Source organism: Argiope bruennichi, chromosome 9 (assembly GCF_947563725.1).
Source record: "Argiope bruennichi chromosome 9, qqArgBrue1.1, whole genome shotgun sequence".
In the NCBI taxonomy this organism is placed as follows: domain Eukaryota; kingdom Metazoa; phylum Arthropoda; class Arachnida; order Araneae; family Araneidae; genus Argiope; species Argiope bruennichi.
This window is the reverse complement of record NC_079159.1, coordinates 90007005-90034694: the sequence shown is the minus strand read 5'-3', so window position 1 is coordinate 90034694 and position 27690 is coordinate 90007005. Positions and strand designations below refer to the sequence as shown.

Sequence of the window (27690 nt, the reverse complement as noted above, 5' to 3'; positions counted from 1 at the left end):
TGAAAAGAATAAACAATATTTTTATTTATCTTCAACCCATTAGTGCAATATCAACAAAGCTGAAATGTAAACATCATAGTTTGCATATAGCAGCATTCAGTAACAAACTTTCAGTAGTCTAAATATGGAATGTGCTAAATGATTTCAGCTCGATAATAATGGAAGGAAGGAAAAAACTATGCTTGTTTTTTTCTTATCTCTTTCAAAATAAGCCAACATAAAATATTTCACTATTAAATAAACTAATAAAAAAACAATAAAGTAAACAAAAAAATGTGACAACATTACGTCAACTATAACTATGGCTGTACATACCAGACAGTATTGAGAGTGACCATGTGTAGCGACCCTTGTATTTCTAACAGCAACAACTCTGTATTGCTTAAGAACATTTTTTACATGTATAATACACTTCTTATTTATGTTGAGTTCAATGGGTGAATGGCACTAAGTTCGAAAATCATGAACATGAGACAAAAAGGGTTAAAAATAGTTGGATGGGATACATTGTTGGAAAATAGGATTACATCATTAATTTAAAATGTGGGTCTTCTAATTTATCCATAAAATATTTTCATTATAATACCGTTTCATACAGATGTACTGCAATGATATGATTACATTGAGTACAAGTAATTTACACATTTTGATTACTTTAATAAAAATACTAATAATAAAAGTTCTAAGAACTATACACATGGAAAATATTTGAACTCAGGTACACAATACATAGTAGTACAACCAACACATTATTGCAATATATGTATATATAAGTACTTATGTTCATAGAGTTTATGTAAAATCTTTATTCCCTAATTAACAACATGAGACGAAAAAATCAACAAGCGTCTTGATGCATAACATTGTAAATAAGCAGCAGTCAAAAATATAGACATTATAGAATTTTTGAAACAATCACTCGAGTTTTCAAAGATATCTAAATAAAAAAATTTATCTAAAAATGGATGATATTAATATCCCTTTTATTCACATGTCATGATATTTTATTCGCAAAACAATTTTGCTGTAGGACTGAACTAACCAAATATGTGTTAGTCAACATCAAAATAAATTATGTCAGTACTCTAGCCAATAAATAGGTTAAGTACTCTTGAAAGAATTTGAAGTACACGGAAAAGAATAATGGAACAGTAGCACCACGCTCTGTTTATAAATTATTATTGGTGTCTGATTTCCACCCAAGTATAATCAGCGTAGAGCAATAAAGTACCAACAGCAGATCCACCAACTTCTTTAGACTAGTATGTTTCTAAAGGAGGGAAAAAAATTATATAATAAACTAGCAAATAAAAGCATGCTTTATATTAAAAAAATATATGATAATTTAGCTACATTCATTATCAAATTTTATGCAACTGGGATTTATAGAATTGGCATCATGTTTTAATGAAGAAAGTTGCTGAAGTAATTGCTTAACTATAGTAAAGTGCATATACAATATCATTAAAAATTGATCTCAGTGCCTTTAGCATTAAATATTGGAAGTAAATGGATTCTTTTTCCTATCCTAATAAGTTATGCACAATACAAGAAGCTTAATTACATGAGCATGGTGACAGCAATTTAGCTTAAAAAAACGAATTCTATATAACAGCAAGATAATAAGAAAATCTGACATGCTGTTAATGACAGACATTTTAAGAATTGCTAAATTACTGAGGAGTGAAATTCAAGAATATTTATATTTTGATGTTGTAAAAATTTCTTACTAAAATATTAATTTTATTCTTGAATTTAACCACAAAATATTATACATACTTAGAAACTAGTCTATTATATTTTCAATCTTTATGGGTTTTTTTTTTAATTCAAGCAATTGGATACAATTAATTTTCAAAAAAAAAATATTTTAGAGCTTTTAATTTAGTTGTTAATATATGTAGAGGGAATTTTAAACAAAATCATTAAATCTGCCTAACTGAAACTGACTACCTTAACAGTTCATTCACAGTTTTTGCACAATTCTATACTCAGATGATAGCACATGGTTATTTTAGGCTAGAATACAGTTATACATACTTTGTATAGTTTAAAGTTAATGTATCTAAAATGGGAAATGATTAGACTTATTTTGAGCATAATGTTATTAGAATGCAGGAAATGACAAATAATTTTCTATGAATTATCGAACTAATTCATAGCTATTTTATGGGTAAACTGCAAAAAAATGTCCACTACATAATGAGAGTTTGGCAAACACTGTTTAAGATGTATTAAAAATATGAACTAAAACAATAAATAGGATTAATAAGCTATATGTAGTAAAGTATTAGTCTAAAGTTATGAACAAGAAACAATTTTTTTCAAAAGACATTCATGCGAAGTATGTGAATTTCTACATTTAAAAAAGATGCACGAAATTAGAAGATTTATATGAAACATGAGAAATAATTTTAGACCCTTTTTTTAATAGATTCCACACTATTCTTTAAAAAAGCTACAATGAAAGCTTTTTAAAGAATAGCAAGGAAATAATTCCAATTTTTGTATGAGAATAATTACAAGACAGGTTTGCAAAAAATATGATTAGGTTACTTGACTTACTATTATGATACAAAGCACTGACATTTGCAATTTTTTCAGTGAGTTATATCGTAATAAACCAATGCATAAAATGATTTCCATTAAAAAAAATTTGCAATTTACTTAAATCATTTTTATTTGTTTTGTTAAAGCATTTAATGATGAATTAAGAAATTAACCCATTCTCACTGTCAGTCATAGAAGATTTTGTTCTGGGTTCACAATACGAGAACTCGTAACTGGTAGCTTTGGTAGACACTTACTACAAGATACCTTATAGTTGGCAGTTAATTAAGAAGTTTAAGGTGTGATTTTATTGTAAACTCAAAAAAGAAATATACATCCCACACATAAATTATTATTCATTGTAGTGCTATTAAAAAAATTGATAAATGGTGTATTATAATTTCATCAATATAAAGAAAAAAGTTATATTTCCAGAAATGAAAGCTCTTATCAGTCATGAGTCTCAAAGAATCTGCCTTTTTTTTAGCAAATGTTTCCTCATAGCTCAAGAAAATGAAATAAAGATCCAGTTGAAATTACAAATTCCTTATTAATGTTAAAACACAAAAAGTGATTGCTCTTTAAAGCATACAAATTATAACTCAATTTTGTTAATGCCAGACATGTTCCAAAAAAAAAATAAGAATCTAGCAGTCCTTTTCAAAAAATTTTGTAACAGTCATTAAAAAGCCTGCAATGTTATAGAGCTAATTTTTTTTAATGATTCATCAACCATTACAGTGCTTCCTCATTTTGTTAATATAACCATTGAGATCCAGAATATTCTTTTGTAGTCACTTTTGATATTTTTCTTTTAACTTAAAGATATTGAATGATTATAAATTATACTAAGGATTTAATTTTTAAAAAATCAGCAGCATGCTTACCTCTTCACAATACTCCAAAAGGATCATTTGAAGGAGGACGGCCTGCCACAGAACCAGCTGTGGGAGTCCCCTGTATCACAGTATGCTGAGGTGATGGTGTTCCATACATCACTTGTGCCTGCATTTGCGGGTGAACCATTTGTGGCTGTTGACCAGCATACACTGGAACACCTGTAGGCCACACAGCAGGCATCTATAAAAAGAATAGAGTCTTAAAAATTTTAAAAACTGTCATAACATCTAACAACTCAGCATCTTTGAGATGCTTACCCTATAAGGCTGTTGAGCCATCATTGTAGTTGGTAAAATAGCAGGCTGATAGCCATATCCAGGCACATTCACCATGCCAACCATGCCTTGAGAAACTCCTACACCCTAAAAGGAAATTTTAGAAATGTCATCTTTTAATAAATTGTCACAGGTAAGAACATTCAATCCATTTAAATTAAAAAAAGAAATCAGGAGTTTTTCTTTTCCTTTGCCATAATAACAAAAATATAGCAGAATGACTCATGAAGGCAATAACATTAAGGAAAATATGCAACATATTATTTAGTTATTAATTATTAGAATTGTGGAAATAGAGATTTAGTATTTTCACCTGCTGTTTAAAAAATATTTTATTAAATTTATAGACATACTTAAACTTACACATGAATTATTACTAATATCTTGAATGTTTTACTCAACTTCCATACTACACTAATTAATAGCCCACTGATTCAGTTTTTTATTTAAATTTGAATAACTTAATTGAATTTTAAAATGCATGCTTAAATACATGTGTGATCAAAAATATGCTATCAATTATACTTTAAAAACTGCAACATGGAATAATTGCATATTAAATTAAGATATCATATTAAAAACTTTACACCATCCAAAGTATAAGTTACAAAGTTAAACTATGTTCTAAATTCATTAATAAGTGATTTTATAATATAAAATTTTATACTAATAATATCAATAAAATTTTTCATTGAAACATACACATAAATTATCACAGAATTATGAATACATAAAAATTGTATAATGGGATAAAAAGGGCTTAAGGGTTAAGAAACAAAAATTATAATCAGACAAATCTAATAGACAGAAAAGCAAAGTTACACTACAATCACTATCAATCAAATATTCCCAAATATGATACTAATCTAGTGATCTTCAAATTATATACTGTAACACCTAGAGTGTCAATTTTGTCAGTTATTGAGAGATACAGAGCAGCAGAATGGAATAAATCAAGCACTATTTGTTAATAAAAGACAAATATGCTCAAAATGTTCAAGCTTAAAGAATTTTAATTACATTTGACACCTATCGATGGAAAACCAGATTTTTGGAAGTTGCTGATATATTTAATTCAAAACTAAAAGAAAATATGTGGTGAACAAGCTCATCAATTTACTATTTGTTATATTTATCAAAATTTGTTTACATTTTTTATAAATAAGATGAATTTAACTGACCTAATATTCTTTTATAATCACTTTTGATACTTTTTTACTTCAAGATACTAAATAATCCAGTACCTAAACTATACGAAAAGTACTGATTACATTTCAAAAAGTACTTGTTGTTGTTTTACAAATGGCATCTTAGGGAAAGAGGAGGGAAAAAAAGAAAAAGAGAAAGAAAAAAAAATTGATTCATCACAGCCATCAGACGGAAGAAACACTGAACTAGTGCATTTAAGAATAATTAGTATATCTAAACAGAGCTTAGTTTAAAATATCAATTAACTATATTGTATGTAATAAAATTGCATATAAAAAAGATTTTTTTTTATTTTATGTAATTACTATTATCTGCAGATAATAAAAATATATTCATCTGTGGATTGGTAGTTTATTTTTTCATACTGTCACCCTGAAAAGTTACTGACTATACATATACCAAATAACTATCAGTCAAAAACCCATTCAAGCACTTAAAAGTTCATTGATCAATATCTTACCATAGGAGGTACAGCCTGGGGTACAGCAAAATTTGAGCCAGGTGCAGAAGCTGGGCTCCAATTCGCTCCTCCTGTCCGAGATGAAGTTTTTGGAGATCCCCATTGATGACCACCGGGTCTAAAAATTTAGAAAGCATGATATTCCGATCATGTCATAAAAATGCATTGTCACATACCAATGAAAGAGCCAAAGCAATTAAATGCTTGACACAAGAGTTTTATTTTTTTTTTTTAAAGATAAAGCAAGTTCTAATAACATCAAATTAAATATAAAAATAAAACCAAATTTCAGCTTATTTATACTGACAATAAAACATCACAGCCAATTTTGTTACTTCAATTAGATTAATATCTTATTCAAACAATATGGTGGCTATTATAAGGTTGATCTCATAATTTGAAACTTGGTCAGATGACTATCATGACACAGTATAATCCTCAAAGTACTAATAAGTATACCAAATTTCAAAAGGCAATTTCAGCTTAGTTAAATACAGAAAGGAAAAGGAATAAAAACTTGGATGAAATGCAAGTAATGTTGTTCAAAGTAGAATTTTTACATCTATCATACCTAATGTCTGATGATCATACTTTTTAAAATTCATAGTATAAAATGTAGTTAGCTAATAAATGAAATTCATACATGAGCATCATTTAATTTCATTTATTAGGTTTAGCAGCATTCTAGATGATATATTAAGAAACAAAAAGTTAATTTCATTTTTGTATGGATTTAAGAATAAATGAAAAGTGATGAAAATGACAAGGGAGGGAGAAAATTTACAAAGGCAAATTCAAATACTTTTTAAATACACACATATTAAAATGCAATAAACAAAGGGTTACAGTTCTAGAATTAACAACAGTGAAAAGTCTTTCATTAAACAACTTGCAAATTATATTTTTATAACAGAAACTACAAATCAAGATCATGTTGAACAGATTCCACAGTATTTAATGAAAAATTATCACTTCCTCAAGCATGTAAAGATACCATTAAAAATTGTGGTTGTAATAACCAAATGAATTTATGATGAGAAAAAGAATCAAAAGGATATAACTGTCTCAAAAATAAAAACTGTACAAATGAAAAGTTATAATTTATGCTATCTACATGGAGAGTTGGGTGATATTATTGAATCAGAATATTAATTTAGATTGCATCAGAGCTATTCTACTACTAAAAGATATTACTGTGATGTTTCTAATCCTGATAACAGCATTAATTTATGTTGAAAAAAATGATCAAAACAAGTTGAGATGATGAGTTATGGAATATAATTATTACCAGTTCAAAAATTAATTCATCACATATATATAAAATTTAAATGTTAAAAGCCCTTTGACAGTTACACAGGCTTATATATATACACACACATATACAAGGCATATATGCCTTGCCAGTCATTAAAGGACGTGAAAAATATGTATTTACACATGATTAAAACACTAAAATATAGGGAAGTTGCATATATTATACAACCTATAATTTGATCTTTCACAAAACAGTTTCCAGTTAATTAATACATGTGTTTGCATTAATAATACAATTAATGTGGTTTAAGTACATACTTTATATTTATTCCAAATGTTATTATAAAGTTATTCCAAATGTTATTATATACAAATTATTTTGTATAACAAGTTCTTCATTTCATTCATTTATTATTTAGAAGTACAGTGTATCCTCAAAATGTCTCCTTAAACAAAATACATTTTTATGGTAGAGAACAATGAAACATCAGAATGTCAATTTCTTTTAATAAGCTGTACTAATTTCTTTTAACAAGTTAAATGCTACAACCTAGACAACTTTTGAAGAATCTCACTGCAACTGAATATTGCAAAAACATAACAAAAATAAATCTTGTAAGGAAATTAATTACATATGCAAAAATACTTTTAAAAATTAACTGAAATGATCAAAATTTATAAATATTAACAGTTAACACAAAACAAACTTAAAACTATTTTCTACAGCAATTACAAGAATGCAATATTATGAAGAGTCTCAAGGTTAAATTTAAGTCTCAATTACTTGACAGGTTTCTTTGGTCCATTAATATCTAGATTCTGGACTAGAGTCTGTAAGCTAGAATCCAAATCGGATGATATGAGTTTGGCAGATGTCGGTGATGACTTAGATTCACTCTCGTCAGGAACTGGAGTTGAAGTTGGACTAACCGAGGATTTTGGTTGCAATACTTCTCCAAATGGATCAAATGCTTAAAAAAATTATACAAATTAATTAGTTAATAACACAAATTTAATATGAAAAGTAATTGGCATGGAGTTCTTCATAGAGTTAAAGATTAGATAAATTGGTTGGAAATCAAATTTTTAAAATAAAAATACAACCTGAAAGATTTATTTTATTATGATATTGTTTATTCCATGCATGTTTCAATTTTAAATTTCAGGAAAAGATAAGAAGAATGAACTTCATTAATTTCAAAATACAGTCAAATAAAATGTTAATATATTATAATCAGATTAAATTTGGAAAATAAATTTGCAATCTTTTGTGGCTTTCCTTTGTGAGTAATGGTGAAGTATAGCCTTCCCCCCTTCTTTCTTACTTTTTATTACATCTTTGTTTACAAGCAGGAATATGTTTTAACAGAAAACCACAAGAATTTTAACATTTAACATTTTCAATTAAGCACTAAATTATTGTACTTCCAACTACTTCGTAGATAGTCTTACGTTTTTGTCTCGTAGCATTATGACATATGCAATAGATAGATTTATTTTTCATAGAAAGGAGAACAGGTATTTCTAAATATAGTCCAATATCTACCATTTTATATTCCAACATTTTCAGAAGAAGTACTTTCCAGTTTTACAATAAAGACAGTTTAAGAAGGAATTTTTGGATTTCTTTTAGCTATAACCCAAAGGCAGAAAATGCTATGCATATGCATGTCGCACTCAAATACATATGGGAGATTAACTGTTTGATAAACCTAATAGAAAATCAGAAATTTGGTCCAATAAATTTTATTCCGAGATCATAAAAGTATATAAATTTATTTTTATATTAATTCATTTCAATTTAATATATTTCAAGAGTTTTGATAGACGATTATTTAAATTTTATGAATAAAGGAAAGCATCTATAATACCCTAAAGCACAATAGAAACAATATCTTCAAAATTATAAATATATAAAAAAAAATCGTGATAATTATCTAAAAGACATTTACATTCTGAAACTGGAAAGTGAAAATTAAAATATTTCACTTATAGATATAAAGAAATCACATTAAAAAATTTTTCCAAAAAGGGACACTGTAAATAATTATTTAATAATTTTTTTTATTTGAATTAACATTTGAATCTTTAATAAACATGCATATTAAACAAATATTTATAAGCTCAAAACTAATTTTAAATATTGACAAAATAAACTTACGAGCTCCAGTATCAGTTGGTTGGGGAACAACAGGAAAAGCTGTATTGAAAGAAACATCTCCAACATATTCAGGTGGAAAACCCTGCCTAACACCTGCAAATTATACATTAAAGTGAATTGAAAAAATTCATGCATATTTGAAAAGTAAAGTGTTTTCAGTTTCTTCCACCAAAAAGAAAAGAAAAAAATGTTGATTTCTTCTTTCATGTAGAAAAATATAATTGAAATTTTTAAAATAGAATTAAAAGATTTTAAAATATTATGCCTTCAGTTTATAAAACAAGTTTCAGTTTATGTTAAAAATTTAAAAATACAGAAAAAACAATGTAAATTTAAAACAAATTACAAATTTTCATTATGTAAAGAATTTTGCAAATTTTTCACTAGTATTATTGGCATTCTTTTAAATACATAAATCAATTTTTCTTCATATTTTATTAATACCATTAAAATATTCAGAAATTTTAAACAGAAGGCTCACTTGGTTGTGTTACAATTCATTTTGTTACAATATTGGTTTCAATTCATGAAAAATATACACCATTGCAATTCAGAAAGGAAAGGAATATATGAATTGTAGAAAGAAAAAAAAAATTCTAATCATCTTTGGATAATTTTTAAAGTTAATAAAAGTTTTATAGTGTAGGATAATAGATTCTAATGATTCAAACAAAATATTTAATGAGCTATTAATGAAGAAATAAATCTTTTTTCCTCATATAAAAACATAATAAAATAGATTTTCATTTTCAGAAAGTGCAACTTTTATATAGCCTTGATTTTTTTTTTATTGTTTTTGAACAATATAACCTTAAAATAATGCAGATACTAAAAAGATAATAACATTGTGATAAAATATATAATCTGAGTGAATGAACTCCTATTCAGAAAAGAAGAAACATTACAAGGATTATTAATAATTAATTTTTATAAATTATACCCGTTTTTGGATAAGTGCAAAGTTTATAAAGATGAGTGATTTTCCTTTTATAATTAGTGGCTGTTTTTCATGCATGCAGATCTGCTAAAAATAAAAGTTTGCAATATGATCTATCAGATTCTAACATATAATATAAAAATTATTAACACTCATTTATTTTTAAAAAGTTATAATAATATTAACAATACACAATAAATGCCTCTGTTTTAACACTGATGATTATATATGAGATCAATCTTTACATTGTCTAAACCAACGATCTTTTATTTGTATAAACCAACATTTCACCTTTTTCTCATGCTCATCTCAAATAAAGAATATATATATTTAACTTATAGGGTAAAAATTCTAGAATATAAAAGTTTTATTAAACAATAAAAATGTTATTTGCCCCTATTAAAAGCTCATAACCCAGAAAATTATGAGACAAAAATAATTTGTTGATTGGTGGGTTAAAGGACTTTGGATGAAGATCCTAACTCATCCAAAACAATATCAAGAATATTTCTCAACCCCTAGAACCTCCTCACTTTTAACCTAAAATTGTTAGTTTTTGCTAGCTAAATTTTCAAATATATTACAAGATTCAATTTTAAATTACTGTTTGGAAAGGTGTGCAATAAATATATCCAACCAAAATTACTGGAATATGATTAAACTGATAATTTAATTCAAGCAAATTCTATGAAAAACAATCAACTTACCATCCATTCCCATATTTGTAAAAGGCACCTGAGGAAAAGCAGCTTGACCTCTTAGAAAAGTTTCACCCGAGGTTGTATTAAGAGACATCAAATCAGCAGCATTGTTAGATGTTGGCTTAGCTGGTGTTGTTTCAGCAACAGCAGCAGTCTCTTTAGGTTTAGTTGGTGGACTCAAAGATACAGAGGATGAAACAGAAGGTGGTGGTATGGGACTCGGTACTTTTCGACTGGATTCAACTGGTTTGGTGGCTAATTCTTTTAATCTTTGTTCCTTTATGAAAAAGTAAGTGAATGCAATTTTTTTTCACTTGCTACAATAAATTTAATTTTCTTTCATTTTATAAAAAAATTCTATATTATGAATAATTTTAAAAACAAAGGAAATTTTATTAATAACTTTCACAATTTTGAAAAACTTAAAATTCAATATTATTTTCTATTAAACTTTTTTTTATAGATAAGCAAGGTAAAAAGTTTCATCAGTTAACAAAAAAGATCTTTGCACTAAATTTAATCTGAGATAGTACTTTATAAAAACAAGTAATATAAAAAATTTTTTAATTCAATTCCTACTTAGGTCAACAAAGGCAAATTTTATTTTAGTTACTTTTTATTAAATAATTATCAAAAAAATTATTAAGTATTAAAAAATAAGTATAAAAAATTATTGATTTTCGCAAGAATTGAACATGCATTCTTCACCTTAACATGAAAAATACTAAAACCCTTGCATTTTAACAATTGAGCTACTGCCTGTTTATTTCAATTCTCATTGCAAACTGCTAAAACTATTTAAAGTATTAAAAATTATTTCAACTTAATTAATGAATTAATATTTGAAAAAACTATTAACATCAAGTGTCATCCATTACAAATTTAAAAAACGTGTTTGAACTTGGGCGGATAAATAAAAAGTATTTTATTAACGAATGAAAATTTAAGCAAGATATATAAATATATATAGGGAGAGTGTGAGCTAATAGTAGGAATTGAAAAATATCAATTTATATATATATTTTAATTTAGAAACAAAAACAGTCTTAAGCAGAAAGTAATACGTAAGAATAGCTTACTGAATCATTTCTTATTTGAACAGGTGAAATAGATCTAAAATACGGCTGGGAATACTATAAAGCAAGTTAAATACATACATAATAAAAAGACAACTGAAACTGAAAATATTAACATAATACACTAATTCACATGATTCAGAAACATGCACACTTACAGAAAGTTGGTAAGCATAAATATTCTCTTAAATGCTTCACCACATAAAAAAAAAAAAAAAAAGTAAATTTATTAAGTTAGACAAATTCTAATGAATTTTCCCTGGCAATTTTAAAATCAAAACACTTTCATTTCTACACTTAATCCTTTAATAAGCATCATTTTCTATAGAAATGGGGTAAAGATTCTATTTTACAAATATTGTGTCTTGCAGAGTTACAAATATTAAGGAATGGAAAGTAGTAATTAAACTTTTTTGTTTAAAGAGACTACATACCATTCTCAACAATCTGAAATAATTCGACAGAAGAAAAATACAATTTGTACATATAACTAAAGTTTTATAACTTTCTGATTACACCATTGTTTCACTTAATGAATTCAAAGAAAAGTAACAGAATTACCTAATATATCCAAAGAATATTTTATATTACTAATTTCATTGTTCAAAATGAAATTCAAAAATTACATTTACTTATTGAACTATTTGAATATGAAATTATATATTAAGTAAGAAAATCATACATTAATTAAAAAAATAATGAAATAAAATAATTTTAATTGATACTTAGAAAAGTAAAGTATTTTACATAAATATGGATAATAATTTCAAACTGTTATGGTTGAAAACTACACCATTATTTACCAAAATCATGAAATTGTATAAAATTCCAACTTTTCGAAAATACTGCAATGAAAACCGATACACATAATTTAAAAGAATTTAAATCATAAAAACACTAAAACAAGGCTGAATAATTACTCACTTTATTACTAATTTAAAAATACATGCTTTTTGTTATCGTTTTAAAATAAAACCACTTAGAAAAAATTTCAAACATTGAATTCATTAGTCTTAAAATATCATTCATTTCTTTTTAAGCTTACTTTTTAACAATACATGCAAAATTAAATCATTTTAGTATTATATGCAAAGCAAATAAACATCAAAACAAAATGCAATCTACTAACCATTGTTTCCCAATCTATACTTAAAGAAGCCACCTCTTCATATGACTACAGTAAGAAGAAAAAGCATTTATTTCTAAAAAGCATGCAGACAGCCAAAAGAACCATTTATAAAAACATGCTCTTAAATGACAGAAAATCAAGCTAAAGCAATTAAAATTATAATTAATAAAACACATGCAATGTTAGTAAATATGAAGCAGGATAGTAAATAAGCCATAACAATAAAAATGATAAACAATGTTAGTACGTAATTAGCTATAAGCAACTGCTTATTTGTAACAAAGCTGTTAGTAACCCTAGCAAAACAGTCTGCCTTTACCTTATATATATTTAAGAAATTAGCATTCAAGTTGCATTGAAATTCTATAAAACAGTCTTATTATTAAAGTCTAGTAATATAATAATTATTTCAAACCATAATAACATATTATTCAACAAAAATTACAATGTATAAAATTAAAATATCTACAAAAAAATGATTTTTTTTAAAACTTAAAAAAAATTACCACATGCAGTTTTGGGCCAATATTACCTTTACACAATATTACAATTCTATCTCAGTAGAAAACAAATGTATTAAAATAAAAAATAAAAAATTGTAAAAAATTTAGACCATTGAAAGTAAGCAGTGCTTTTTTCAGAATAAAGATTTCATGAAATCGTACAGAGCAAGCAAACTTGCTTTTTCCAAAATCTCATGTTTTCTCAAAAACATATGCAATGTTCAAATGTAAACGAACTTTAACCAAAGCCTATTTTGAACCACATGTTGATATAGCAGCTGAACATTAAATTAGAAATGTGAAATGTTTAATGAAACATTTGATAGCAGAAAAAAAAAATTGTATTTTAAACAGAAAGGCTGAAATACCCATGTCTTATTTATATTATATATGATATTTTCATAAATTACATACAAATTTTAAAAAATAAATGACAGGAAAACTAACTTTGCTTTTATTATTATTAAATTTAAATTTGACAAAATCTCCAGAAATTAAAGTACATTTCAAATTTAAAAACTTTAAATAAAAAAAAAATTTTAATGTTCAGAACTTAATCTGATGAACAGTGTACTTTTTAAAATACTAATTTCATGTCAATATTTGCATACAACTACTACATAAAATTTTATATTTCAAGCAATGCATTTTTTAAAGGGAAAAAAATTTAAGTCAACAATTTCTACTGTATTAATTTGATATTAATAAGCAACTATATTAGACCCAAATTATACAAAATTCAATCACACATAGTGATTGAGTTTACTACACTTTTTAATACAAAGTTTAAAAATTTTTATCTTATATAATAAATTTAAAACAGGAAATATCTTTTTAAAAATGACAAATGCACAAAACTAGAAACATTCATTTTGTTATTTTAATATTAAAAAATTAATATATTTTTTAAATAATATAATTAAAAATTAAATAAACACTCATTTGTTATTTCTATATTATTCAGATTTTATAAAATCCAATAGATTTCTTTGAGTAAAAGAATGTTGAAAAAATATTTCTGAAATAAAATTATGCATTACAAATAAAAGCAAACAAAAATGCTACGCCTCAGAAGAAACAGCAACAATTTTCAAAAAAATAATAATCATCATGAGTATGAAATTCAGATCAAATGATTTAAAACCTTTAGCTGATTCATTATAGCAGCTTCTTCTTCAACAGCTCTTCGCATACTTTCATCAACTGTTAAGCCATTCAATTCATGAGCACTAGTAATACTATTTGTAAATGCTGAACCAGTTGAATTCAAAGCCGATACAGCTGATTGAATCGAAGTTGTCCTAAATTTGAGAAAGAAAATCAACTCCTGGTTTACACAGAAAAAGGCCTTATTTCACTAGAATAATAAACAAAAAAAACAACAAAAAATACCTTGAAGTTGTCTGGGCTTTTTTCCCTTCCAAAAATGTCAAATGATTTTCCATTTCTTCTAAAAGACTACAGGGAGCCTATAAAGAATTTGATGCAATATCAACAGCTGTGTCTAGTTGAGTAAAATACTTTAAAATTAAGTTCCAAGATTCATAAACATCTTCCAAAATTTCAATTAATATCTGTGTAAAATAAACCTAATTATATTTTATGAACCGAGAAATATAGCTACATTACAAACGGAAAAAAATTCCACAATAAAAATTATCTTTATTAAACAAGATATGTTATCTTATCTGGCAGCATCAACACACAAAACGATCTAAAAATTACAGCAGACTTTGAAAGCAATTCAGCTTTCACTAAGCACATGCAAAAAGAATAAAAGATAATAAAAACTATGTTTCCACATAATTTTTTTTTAAAAAATACTTAAAAAAAAAAAAAAAAATCAAGCACAAAATCTGCATCCAAAATAAAAATCACAATAAAAAAAAAGGATAATAAAACTCATGTAGGTATATGCATATATTTTTGAATTTCAAGAGATAAAATGTTGATTATTTATCAGACTGATTACTTTGTCAAATTATTACCAAATTTTTTGAGTTCAGTAATAAACGTTCTGTTGTCACACCAGACAAACTGAAAGTCGATTGTCACATTTTAAAACATGAACAGTGAAACTGGATTAGATTTTTTTATGAAACAATTTATTTTATTAATGCATTAAACTAAATATATGTTAATATATTTAATTTGTTTAAATAAGTATCTTTAGAATGCTATTACAGACAGAAAAATATTAATAGAGTCAGCACATAAAATTCAAAATCAGAATAATAAAAATAAAACTCACTTTTGTTAAGTCAGGTATGCTCCCTTTGTCAATACCTACACTCTATAAAAATTAAATAAGGAATTTTGATTATTAAAAAATCTTTTAAGGTTTTAGGCAATTAAAACTTCAATAGTAAGCATTAATATATGTATTTGAATGTATACCATTATTGCAAAGTAAAAACATGCCTTGATAAAATAGAGAAAAATTATCCTTCAAAATATTATAATTAAAATTAGAAAAAATTATCATGTCTTATAATGAAATCACTCAATAATTTTTAATTAATTTATGTCTTAAGAAACTTTATTTTTTAAATTATGATATTTTTTTAAATAAAACTTTTCAGGAAAAAAAAGCCACATTACATGGTTCTACCAATTATTTATTTGAATCAGTATTACAGTAGAAAACTCAAACTCAACTATTGAATACTTGCATATTTCACAAATAATTCAACAAAATAAAAATGTTGCACCTAAAAATATTGAATACTATTCATCTAAAAAAATGTATTATTAAAAGAAATTTAAGCCAGTTCTCAAGATAATTTCAAACAAAATAATGTTTTCAACTGATATCAAATCTAATTTCATATAGTAAGGAATACTTACTTCTGCCACTTTTAAGAAATCTGACACTTTATCCATTGCAACAATAAATTTTTTGTATATGTCTAAGGCCTCTTTGCAATGTTTCTTATTCATGGTAAAATATTTTTCTATAGAAATGTAAATGTAGAAAAATTAATTTCAAAATAATCTAATTATGAACCAAAAGCATCATAAACTAGTGACAAATAAATAGATTTTACCTTGAATGAAATGGGAAAAAAATTCTCTATTCTCTCATTTGTCTATTTCATAGAGTAATTAATATCTCAAAATAAAATTTATGAAAACTGTAATTGATTTCAAACACAGAATTTAGTAAATGTTTACAAAGAAAGTTCTAGCATTTGAAATTATTTATATGTAAAAAAAAATAATATTTGCATTTTTTTTTTTTTTTTTTTTTTTTGTATATCTCTAAAATTGTTATTTGCTACATAATTGCTTCATAGAATTTACAAATTCTTAATTTATGCATTTTAAATCAATTGCTGCAAACTCAAAAAAAGTATATGCACCCTTAAAAAAGACCAGTTTTCAATAATCATTGAATTATTAAGTAGAGAACTACTCTATTGAAAAATTTAAAAGAAAAATATTGTATAGAAATTCAATTAAAGGCCTTGCAAGATTTGTTGAAGTGCTTTAATTCATTTCAAGATTTAATCATAATCTCATAAATATCAAATATGGTATCTACAAATTGTGTTGAATTACTAGTAAAAGATACTTTCCAACAATTGAATTCAGTAAGAATAATTCCAGGAACAATTTTAATAGCATTAAGTAATCAATATAAAATTTAGTTGAATAAAAGAACAAAATTAATAAAATTTCCAGATTGACAAAAATTTTTAAAAATAAAAAACTTAAATATTTAAATATTAAATACAATGGATAATAAATCTAGCAATGAAAAACAATTTCTCTATGAAATAAAAATAGTATTATACTATTCATAGTTTTGTTGACATTTTTCTTTGATAATATAATGTATTTCAATATGAAAAATAATTATAAATTCCCCTCGATCGATAATTCTATACAATTCTTCAAAATTTTATTTCCAGAATAAAGGCCTTTCAATATTTAACTTATTGAAATTCAATATTTAACCTATTACTTATTTCAATTCATCATAATTCAGTATCTATACCTTTAAGTTCAATATAAAATAATAAAATCACTGATATACAAAAGATTTGCATATGGTTAAACATAACCAAGCTCATATTCAGTTACAAAAAATAAAAAATTGCCAATTCATTTCATTATTTGCTACATAATAAATACAATATTTTAAGTATGAATTGAAGTTGGAATTGCAATATTATAATGAGATGCAGGTAAACAATATATGCAATTAAAATGAAATAAAACTATAATTACCAAATAGATTGATAATGCCATCATTATAAGCAGCAAATAATTGGATAAGATCTCGATACAATAATACAAAGCAAGAGTTCATAACTCCATTTGTTAAATCATCAGGATTGCACTAGAAAAAAATTCAACAATTTTTACAATGCTAAAAATAGAAACTATGCCAAATTTCTGCGAGACTTAACTATTAATCCATAAAAACATCCAATATATACTTCAAATATTTACATAAATTCTGAATAGAATAGTAGAATACTTGTATTAACAAAAACCTCATACTTTAGGACAAGTCACATAAAAATGCTCATCTAGATTAACCATTACAGAATGATTTAAATTTTACAGATTGAAGATGGGATAAAATCAAATATTTGATATAAATTTCAGTAGTAGGAAAGAAAAGTTTACATAAAAAAATCATTAAAAATTGACACTCTTATTACTGATAATACAAAAGTCAGTACACTTACACAGTTCCATTAAAAGTCTCTGGCATATATTTGCTCAAGTTTAACACATGCATGCAATATTCAATAAATTATTTAAAAACCAAAAGGAATAATAGAAAGCCCATTTATATAAATAATTTGTTTGTATATTAAGTATATTTTCTCATTCAAACTAATTACAAATTCACTATAAATTCTTATTTTAAATAAAATAAACTAAGCATAAAAAAAAGTAATATTTATATAAAAGAATAATTACACAATATTTTGAAAAGAAAAAAACTTACATCAAAGTCAATCAAAGCATCTAACTGTTCGTGAAGGATAGGCAGAGTTTTTAATAACTAAAATAGAGAAAAAGACATATGAGACTACACTAAAAGTTTAATAAAGCAGCTGCGATACCGTAAAATTATAAAGACCATTATCTTATACCACACAATAATAATCAATATCTGTTACTTGATTTAATAATTATCAGTCTTTCTAAGAAAACAGATTTTGTAATTCTTTCACCAAAAATGTTATTCATTGAATATTATGGGATAAATTATGATAAACACAATTTTAAGTTAATAATCTTGTGCCAATTTAATTAAAAAAATATTCAAATGTCAATCCTTCTGTAATATGGTTGATTCATTATAAACTGCATTAATTATTAGTTGATTCATAAAACTGTATTAAAAACAACACAATTAATAGCAAATTCAAGTTATTTGAAGAATATCTATGAATACATCCTTATATGGAAAACTATACAGGAATATTAATGTTACACGAAAATGGAATGTATTCCAATTTTCTTAAAGAACAAGTATTAGTATCAGAAGAATACTACTTCAGTGACCAAGAAAATAAATCATTAAACAGTTTATAAAAAATGCAAACATTAGAATAATATGAATTTCTAAATGCAGTTTTTTTAAGATGCAGTTTAAAAGCAGATTATTCAATTTTACATGCATATTTTCTTTAGATTAAAACTGATAAATATTCCTAAAATTTTAAAATTTGTTATTAAATGCAAAAAAAAAATTAGTTTATTCACAGTGAAAGTTTATTTTATACATCTTAAATATATTAAATCAAAATCAAGAGCTTAGAGAATTTGCCCTTTCAAGGGGTGTAGGGCAGTATTAGTTCTATCTTTTTTAAGACTTTTTTTAAAACTGTTTATTTTACCACAAAATTCAATATTTCAATGTTTCTTATGTTTAAAAAAATACAGCATCATTTAATATTAATTAGAATATCTTAAAAAAAATCTTAAATTAATGTCTTATTAGATGATAAAATTCTTTTTACATGCAATGCAAGAAAATGATTGAGTAAATGTTTGTTACAAAAGAAGATTTTAAGATTCAATGAATATATTTAAAACAAAATCAAGCATTTAGAAAATGCCTCATTTCAAACCACTTTGAAGATGCAAGATAAAATGGTCATCAATATCTGAAGTCTATTAGCCAGAATTCAAATGTTGGTTTGTCTGTTCGCCAGAACAACATTTGAATTTGTGGATCAGTTACTTTTAGATTAGAAAATGATTTAGCTTTTTTTTTTTATTGAATTATTAATTCAGATAAAGCTTTATATATTTTTAAAAAATAATATAAATTGTAAAAAATTTTTTAAACAACATTAATATTTATATATATTACAGCATAATAAAATAAAAATAATTGGAAAATATAATTTTTTTAAACCAAATATATTTTTATAAAATGATGTACCTGAATTAAACAGAGCAAAACTGTTGGAAGAAAGATATTCATGGGATAGATTAGGTAGCAATTTTATATTCTTGAGGTAAAAAAGAAATTAAAATATGTGTAATTTGTGGAAGGGTTTCAGAGAATACTCAAGTTCTTCAACATATACATCGCCCCACTACCTTATAAAAAATTAAAGACTGGGAAATTATTTAGATGTAATAAATTTTAAATTTTTTTTAATAATATAATGCCCTTTAAAGGCTACATTATTAAAAAAATGAATTTTTACTATATTTGTATCACATTTTGAAGCAAAACTCCTCTTGCATTTCAAACCAACAAGAGGACATTAGATCCTAATGATTTTAATGAGTACAAGGCCTGCTTAAACAGTCGTGGAATTCAGTTTTGAAACTAGATCTCTATAGTATCAAAGCTCACTAGGGTCCACAAATGAAAAGTGAGACATAAGAACTGTTTAAAAATAAAGTGAGCATTTAGCAACTTGCTGATTAATTAAGGTTTAAGATGGTTGAAGACAAAATCACTTATCAAATTACAAAAAGTTAAAAGCTTCAAATTATATGTATCACTAAATAATTACAGAAGCTAAACAAAAATTAAAACAACTTACTGATTCTGTATTCATGTTCCTCAAAACACCTTCCTCTTTCCTAAAAATTAAAACCATTTTATGTTAAAATGTTATTTATTATTTTTGTACATTTAAAATTATTACATTTCAGTTTTAACGAAAATTTCCATGGAAAAAGCATACCAAAATTTTGTTTCTAAAAATTAGTTCCAAAATAATGCTAGACTAGGTACAAAGTTGAAAATTAGGCACAAAACATATCCGACCAAGAATATAAGTAATTTAAAAAAATAAAATTACTGTATTTTATCTTTTTTATCATTATATGAAATATCATCGAATAATAAATAGTACTAAAGATATTAAATCACAATTACAATGACATTAAAAGAACTTTGATTACCTAACTCAAGCATTGTTAATACAAGAATTATTCTTATTAAGAATTTTCACAGCAAAGCGAAATCAAGGAATCAACCTATTGTATAAAATAAGATACAAGTATATGGATATTGTAACATAACAATCCTTGCATTTAAGATCAGTCAATAAAATACTGATATTTGGAAAATTAATCCTCAATTGTAAGCTTACAAAATTTGTTGATTTGCCAATTTAAAAGATACTATGAAAAATATTTATTTTCTTGCAAAATCAGATATAAACAGGTCCTTCTTTTGTGTATGTGGGGTGGTAGGAGTAATTTTAACTTTTAAACATTCAAATAAGGTTTTTTGGGTTTTTTTTTTTTTTTTTTTTTTTGTTTGCTTAAGACAAACTGTACAATGAAATTTTTTCTTATGACTCCTTTGCAAAATATATATAAAGATAAAAGCAAAAATATTCTCTGTATTAAAAAAATGAAGATAAGAATGTATATAAAAAGAAAGAAAAACATACCCTCGCTTCATTTTACAAAAATCTGCACCCATGATTCTATAAGTAGATGCTTTTACATTTAAATATTTAGCATATCTTCTTACAAAAGTAGACATGTCATAACCTAAAAAATAAAAATATTCATGTATAAAATTCTTTGCTCATTAGCGCAGAAAATTTCACTATTAAGCAGGGGAAAAGATTATTATAAAACAAATGCTAATTTCAAATAAAAACAATATCTGTTACAGCTTTACTGACTTTCTAAGATTAATTCAGATATTAAGATTTAAAAGTAATTATGTGGAAAATGCATATACTTGGAAAAAATTAAGAGCAAAGTAATATTAGTATACATTAAAGTCAGTATTAATAAAAAGAGAATTGTTTAATTTTAGAACAGTGTAAAAAATTTTATGTAAAATATTTTTTTAATTCCAATTTTTTGAAAAATTATTCTAAGGTGCACATTTTTACTTTCTGAAGTAAAATTGTATTAAAGTCGGTGACTCCAAGTTAAACAGCCAGGCTTATACAGCACCATTCAGGAATACACATACTCATCTGCATTAAGATAAATATTAGATCTTATCAGATCAGACTGCCTATACATAAGGTTAGAAAAATATCTCTGCATCCTATTTTCCATATGATCTACTGATTCTGTAGCATTCATAAATTTTACAAATTAATGATATAAATAATGATTTTACATAAAGAATAATTATTATTTGCTAAATGATTTAAAGATATCATACCTTGTGGTGCATTTCTATCCACAAAATTACTAAGATGAAACGAACAACTGGACGTTGCCATGCACTGAATAAACCTCTGCAATATATTTTAAGCATAATAATACTTTTTAAAATCACAGTTTAATTTTAGAAAATGCAATTATAAACTGATTTATCTAATATCTATAATAAAATTTAGCAAAAAGTGCACCAACATTAAAAAAAAATAAAAAATATGCAAAAATACATGTTTTATTTGGAATGTCCTAATGTGAACTGTTTTAATTTCTAAATTAAAAACAATTATAATTTTAAAAAACTAACCCGCCTGGCACAATTAAAAATAATAAAATGAGTAGCATAAGTATTAGGTAATGCTCAATTCTAAGAAACACAAGCCAAGATGATTTCATTGTACAGCAAACATACATGTTAAAACTCGAAATGCCTCAGATGCAAACTGTCCAGATATTTAGGTTTGGTTTTTTTAAAAATTAATAATTCTATTACTATTATTTTTGGAAAAAATACACTAGAAAATCAGCCAGTAACTTTTAATGAATTCACATCAAATATTACTATATTTGTACATATTGAAAAGAAAATACAGTCATGTTTATACTTTTCTTTATGGCAAGACCCAATCCACCCCAAAGTCTGTAAATAGTTAATAAATTCCCATATTTATCTTTCTTTATTATAGTCTACCTCTCCCACATAATAGTCTTATCCTATATTATCTTTCCTTTTCCTATATTATAGCTGTTTGCTTATAGGTAATTACAGATACTGACTAAAATCTCTTCTATTTTGTTTAAGAATAGGCACAAGTAATATATTTCTGTACATAAAATCTAAAGGATTTGGCATTGTAAGTAGTTTTATTGTTATATCATATAGTATCACCACATCTGTAAAGCTTTACAAGAAATGGTAAAAACAGATATCCTTAAGCTCGTTGAAGGGACTCAAGGATCTCGTTTCTAGTGTTTTAAAAGTAGTTAGTTCTCTATTACTCCTTTCAAATCAATTCATTCTTTGCATGACATTATGATTTTATCACTGCAAAATCAGAGACTCGTCATTTTGAACTGTAACTATCTACTTTATAAATGAATATTAACTAGATTAATAAAATATATAAAAGTTTACCTCATTGCCATAACACATCAAATGATGAGCCGTTATTAGAGATTTAAAAACCATCACCCAGGATGATTGTTGGGTTCTTTGAATGAGGAAGTTGCACAATTCTGGGACTGACACATTAGGTTCATTTGTACAGTGGATCAAGTCTGAAAGGTAAAGATGAGATCAATTCCATATTAAAATATATTTTTATAATATTCCTTTAAGCAAAAAATAATAATGATTCAATTCATTTTACAAATCAATCAATTTTAAACAAGATGCTGATAGTTCAATTTGAAAGCTTAGATTTATAATATTAAATGATAAATGCACAAGTTGCTTGGCAAATGTATAAATAAAATATGTTTGTTCCTAAATAAATAAAAAAAAATCCTAAATTACTTTGATTTCTTTTTTTTTTTTTTTTTTTTTTCCCTTCAATTTTTTTAAATAGAATTTTCCATTATGCTATGCCTGTTAAATTCATTTTCAAGCTCCACCTATAGCTATTGAAGGCAACAACAATAATAAAAAAGTGCCTGGGTAACAACAAGACCAGAGTAAACCCAGACCAGAATCCCCACTGCAAGTATTAATGGGAAGGATGGGCTTAAAATCTTTTATTGAATCTAATGTACAGTATCGCCACATTTATATATAAAAGCTTTTAGATACTTTTAAAAAAAAATCAGAAAATCAACATGTACTAAATTTAAACACTGAAAAACATTTCACATAAAATAATATGTTAGAATGTCACATATGATATATTACAATATAATTACACTGAAACTTATTTCACATTGGGTTTTTTTTTTTTTTTTTTTTTTTTTTTTTTTTTTTTACAGTACATAAACTGTACTAGAAAAAGTTGAATTTCATTATATTATATATATAAATATACATATATATAAAGAATTCCTTTCACAAAAGCAAAGTAAAAAAATTCTTTTATTCAATCATAACAATCTCATCTTATCAAAATAAGACTAATGTTTTTATTATTATTAGTCTTTTCTTTTAATTGATCAAGCAATACTACTGCAAACGTAACTCTGTTTTTTAAAAATTTTTTATCATATAATGATGCCAAACAAAGCTTCATTTTCTATATCATAACTGTTGCTCTATATATTTTTAAAGGAAAATAAATTAATCTAAAATGGATGAAAAAATAAAAACACTTATGACATTTTTTCCCCCTTATTTCTGATGAAATAAATACACAGTAAAAAACAAAATGTATCAGTATTAAAAAAATAATTACTGGTAATATATATAAATTAAATCAATTTCTGTGCCCTAAATGGTAAAAAAATGGATATTTGTTCTTTGGCAAGCAGATTATAAAAAAATGTTTGTATTTTAAGTATTAAAATTTACTTTAATGCTTATTATTTTATAAAGAACCATTAAATATTCAATTTGAAAAATGATTGCTTTGTGAATAATTAAAAATTAAACTTAAATAAAGAAATTTAATGTTTCAAATGTAAAATGTTATCTAATACTGCATAATTCCATCAACTGTGGATGCAGAATTTAAAAGTAGATTGAATTATAATTCCTAGGATGCAGAAGAAATAAATCAATCTGTGCTATTGAACATCTCTGAGAGAATGGAAAAAGAACAAGGAAAAATTAACACTATATTTTCTTTTGAAACAAACTTAAATTATTCCCATTTACATTTTTATTTTTTTAACAATGAGGAAAACATTAATAATAACTACTTTAAGTAGGAATACATGATATCTAAAATATTTCAATTACATGTTCTTACATTATGAAAGTAATTTAAATGCATTTTAATAAACCTTTTATTTCCCCCCTTCTCTCTCTCTGTATTTTTCATGTGAATAGATATTTCAAAGTTTGGACAATGTTATTTTATAAATAAAATTAAGAATATCAACATCAAAATTGATATGAAAAATGCATATAGATAATGAAATGTAAAAAATGTCAATTTAAAAAAAAACATAATTTTTAAAATTTTGTATACTTTAAAAAAAAAGAAAAAAAAATCTATATAATAAACACAAAAAGGAATTTATAATATAAATTATAATTACATATATACTATGGAATTATCTGGCTTTTTCATTTAGGATAAATTATAAATGACATATTATGTAATATACATAAAAGTAGGTGGTAAGTAAAGTAGAGAGTAAAAGTAGGTAAGTACACATATAATATTTTGCTTAAAATGATAAAAATTCAAACATATTTTACAGTTAATTTTTAAATTGTACTAAAAAATTGATTTCTTTAAAGTCAATTTTATTAATTTTTTTTTAATTAAACAGAGTATAAGGCACCCAAATTTGTTAAATTTTTGTATCATTATTTAATGCACTTATTAAAACTCCCATCAATATATTCTGTGTTCTCATATTAATGCTAGTTTTATACTGGTAATGTTCAATATTAATAGCATTTACCAGATATTCCAAAATGACACAGCTTTTCTGACTTCATTGCAAACAAAAATGCCAAAACGAAGTGCGATGGTATTTTTGTGCGAGTGTGCATAACATATGCAAAACAATTTCAAAAAATATTCAGATTCAAAGGAATCTCATATTTTTCTAGCAAATTTGCATAAAGTGAGACGAGAGGCTAAATTCTAAATTGCATCTCACAATAATTAAAAATTGCAACAAATACTTCAAAAATATATAAAATATCACTTACATTATAAAAGCTTATTTTATACAAATGACTAGTAAATATAAAGTTTTAATAGTTATAAATTAATAACAGTAAATATCTAATCAGAGACAAATTCAAGAGTTTCTTAAATGCGATTTTCACACGAATTACTGTAAATTAGTAGAATACAAATTGAACAAACAATAATAATAGTAATAAAAAACTATTAGAAAAAATGGCAATTAAGTTGACAATTGTTATTTTAAAAAATGCCCATATGTGAGCATATTTACAAATACAAATAAAATATAATATGCCATACAACATAAAGGGAAATTATAGAAATTAACCTGTATTTTGTTACTATAATGCTAACATTAAAAAAAAAACATTCACGATTTTTCTTATTGTTTTGAAACAAAGATAAGTTAGCTTTTTCGTCTACCATTTAGTGCATTCTATCAATCAACTGATAAGAATCCTTTTATTTGGAATTATACAAGGTTATAAATACAAATTCAATTTTTTTTAATTGTTAGCTGTGAATATAAAAATATGTATTCAGAATAATTTATAATGGGAAGTACTTATCAAATTCCGATTTTATCCAAATGGATCAAGAGATTTAAAATTTAAAAAAAAGAGAACTTATAAACTATTAAGTAGTTTAATGACATTATATGACTTATCGAGACACTACTTAATTTCAACAGAAAAATTTCACATTAATATAGACAAATTCACAAGCAAGAATTTTAAGCAACTATGAGTTACTCAAAAAATCCATTGTCTATGATCATGATAACTTCATGAAAAACAATGCTTAAAAGTCTAAGACAGATTTAGCAGCATATTCAAAAATATTCACCTGAACTAAGACATGAAATATGGCTGGACATGTTAAATAAAATTATAAATATCACATACTGAAGTAATAAAAATAATTATTGGTTACTGAAATAATTGTAAAATGTTAATAATTTTCAGAGAGAAATCTTCTCCAAATTTATTTACACATCAAGTATAATCCATAAGCACTATCATTACAAATAAAATTAATCTTTAATTGCATTTGTAATTTCTTACTGAATTTACAAGAAATAAAACATTTTAATAAATTCAATGTTTAATTCCCTGTATTTGAATACAGTTGATCAGAAAGAAAGTAAACTACATTTCATTTTATTTCTACCACAAATATTAATAAAATTGCATTATTGAAATGAATATAATAAAAGAAAAATAATAGTTTTAATGAACAGTAAAAATATAAAAAATTTATAATCATCGCAAAAATTTCACCAAATGTTTACACACCCCTCTGATACAAATGAATACCCAAAACAAGCGCATGCGAACTGTATTTAGTTTAACAAGGAAATAAAAGTTCAAGCTTGAATATTACAATCAGAAGTTATACTTTTAATGAAGAATAAATTCCCTTAATTCGCGGGCGATTTTCTTAATCGAATTAATTTAATTAAAATACGGAATAAATGTAACAATAATCATAATGAATTCAGTACCAAATCTAAAAAAAATCAAAATAACTAGTCGGTTTGCATCTTGGAAATCATACATAATACTTTCAAATGAAAATATATACTCACAGTCCAAGTGTTTCTTTTTAGGTCCAATAATTTCTTCAGTCGTTGCTTTACATACGGCTTTTTCCACGTTTTGGCCATAAATAGTGTGCTTAGCAGCTACAAGTCTATCATGAAAAGTTTGTCCCGCCATGTTAGCTCAATGTTTAGAGTGTGTTAACTACTTCACAATTTAGAAACAAGGGGAAAAATAAAGTAAAAATCAATAAATGTTATTAGTTTCCATTTTATAAATAAATGTAAAGTGTTTTAACACAGAAGGACAGGGACAACGACCAGCGTTCGCAACGCAAGATGTTGTTTTCACTTTTGCATTAATACTCTGCCTCTTTGAAAACAATGATGCCACATGACAAATTATTTCAGAGTAAAGAGCTGATATTCCACATCTTGCGCAATCTGCTTTTTGAAAAAAAAAAAAAAAAAAAGTAATTTTCAAAATTAAAATTAGATTTAATTTCTGAAAAAGTGTTGTTTTTTAATTGCGTAATATATTTTAACAACTTTTGAATAGCAATATCCCAAGAATGC

At 24.9% G+C, this 27690-nt stretch overlaps 1 protein-coding gene across 2 annotated transcripts; it reads right to left on the bottom strand.

Annotated features, from left to right (window-relative positions):
* Positions 1-27494, bottom strand: LOC129983891 (phosphatidylinositol-binding clathrin assembly protein LAP-like). Of its 2 annotated transcripts, XM_056093583.1 has the most exons (19): positions 27163-27494; positions 22916-23058; positions 21785-21860; positions 21048-21150; positions 20187-20226; positions 18122-18178; positions 17389-17500; positions 16003-16109; positions 15407-15448; positions 14548-14624; positions 14300-14456; positions 12653-12697; positions 10454-10724; positions 8810-8902; positions 7433-7619; positions 5395-5512; positions 3708-3812; positions 3438-3630; positions 1-1270 (listed from the first exon to the last, which is right to left on the bottom strand). In XM_056093583.1, exons 1-18 carry the CDS (start codon positions 27290-27292, stop codon positions 3442-3444), a joined length of 2052 nt encoding a protein of 683 aa, XP_055949558.1. In that variant the 5' UTR covers positions 27293-27494; the 3' UTR covers positions 1-1270; positions 3438-3441. The 2 variants fall into 2 exon arrangements, with proteins under 2 accessions (XP_055949558.1, XP_055949559.1); XM_056093584.1 differs by lacking the exon at positions 12653-12697.
* Between the last annotated feature and the right edge of the window lie 196 nt (positions 27495-27690).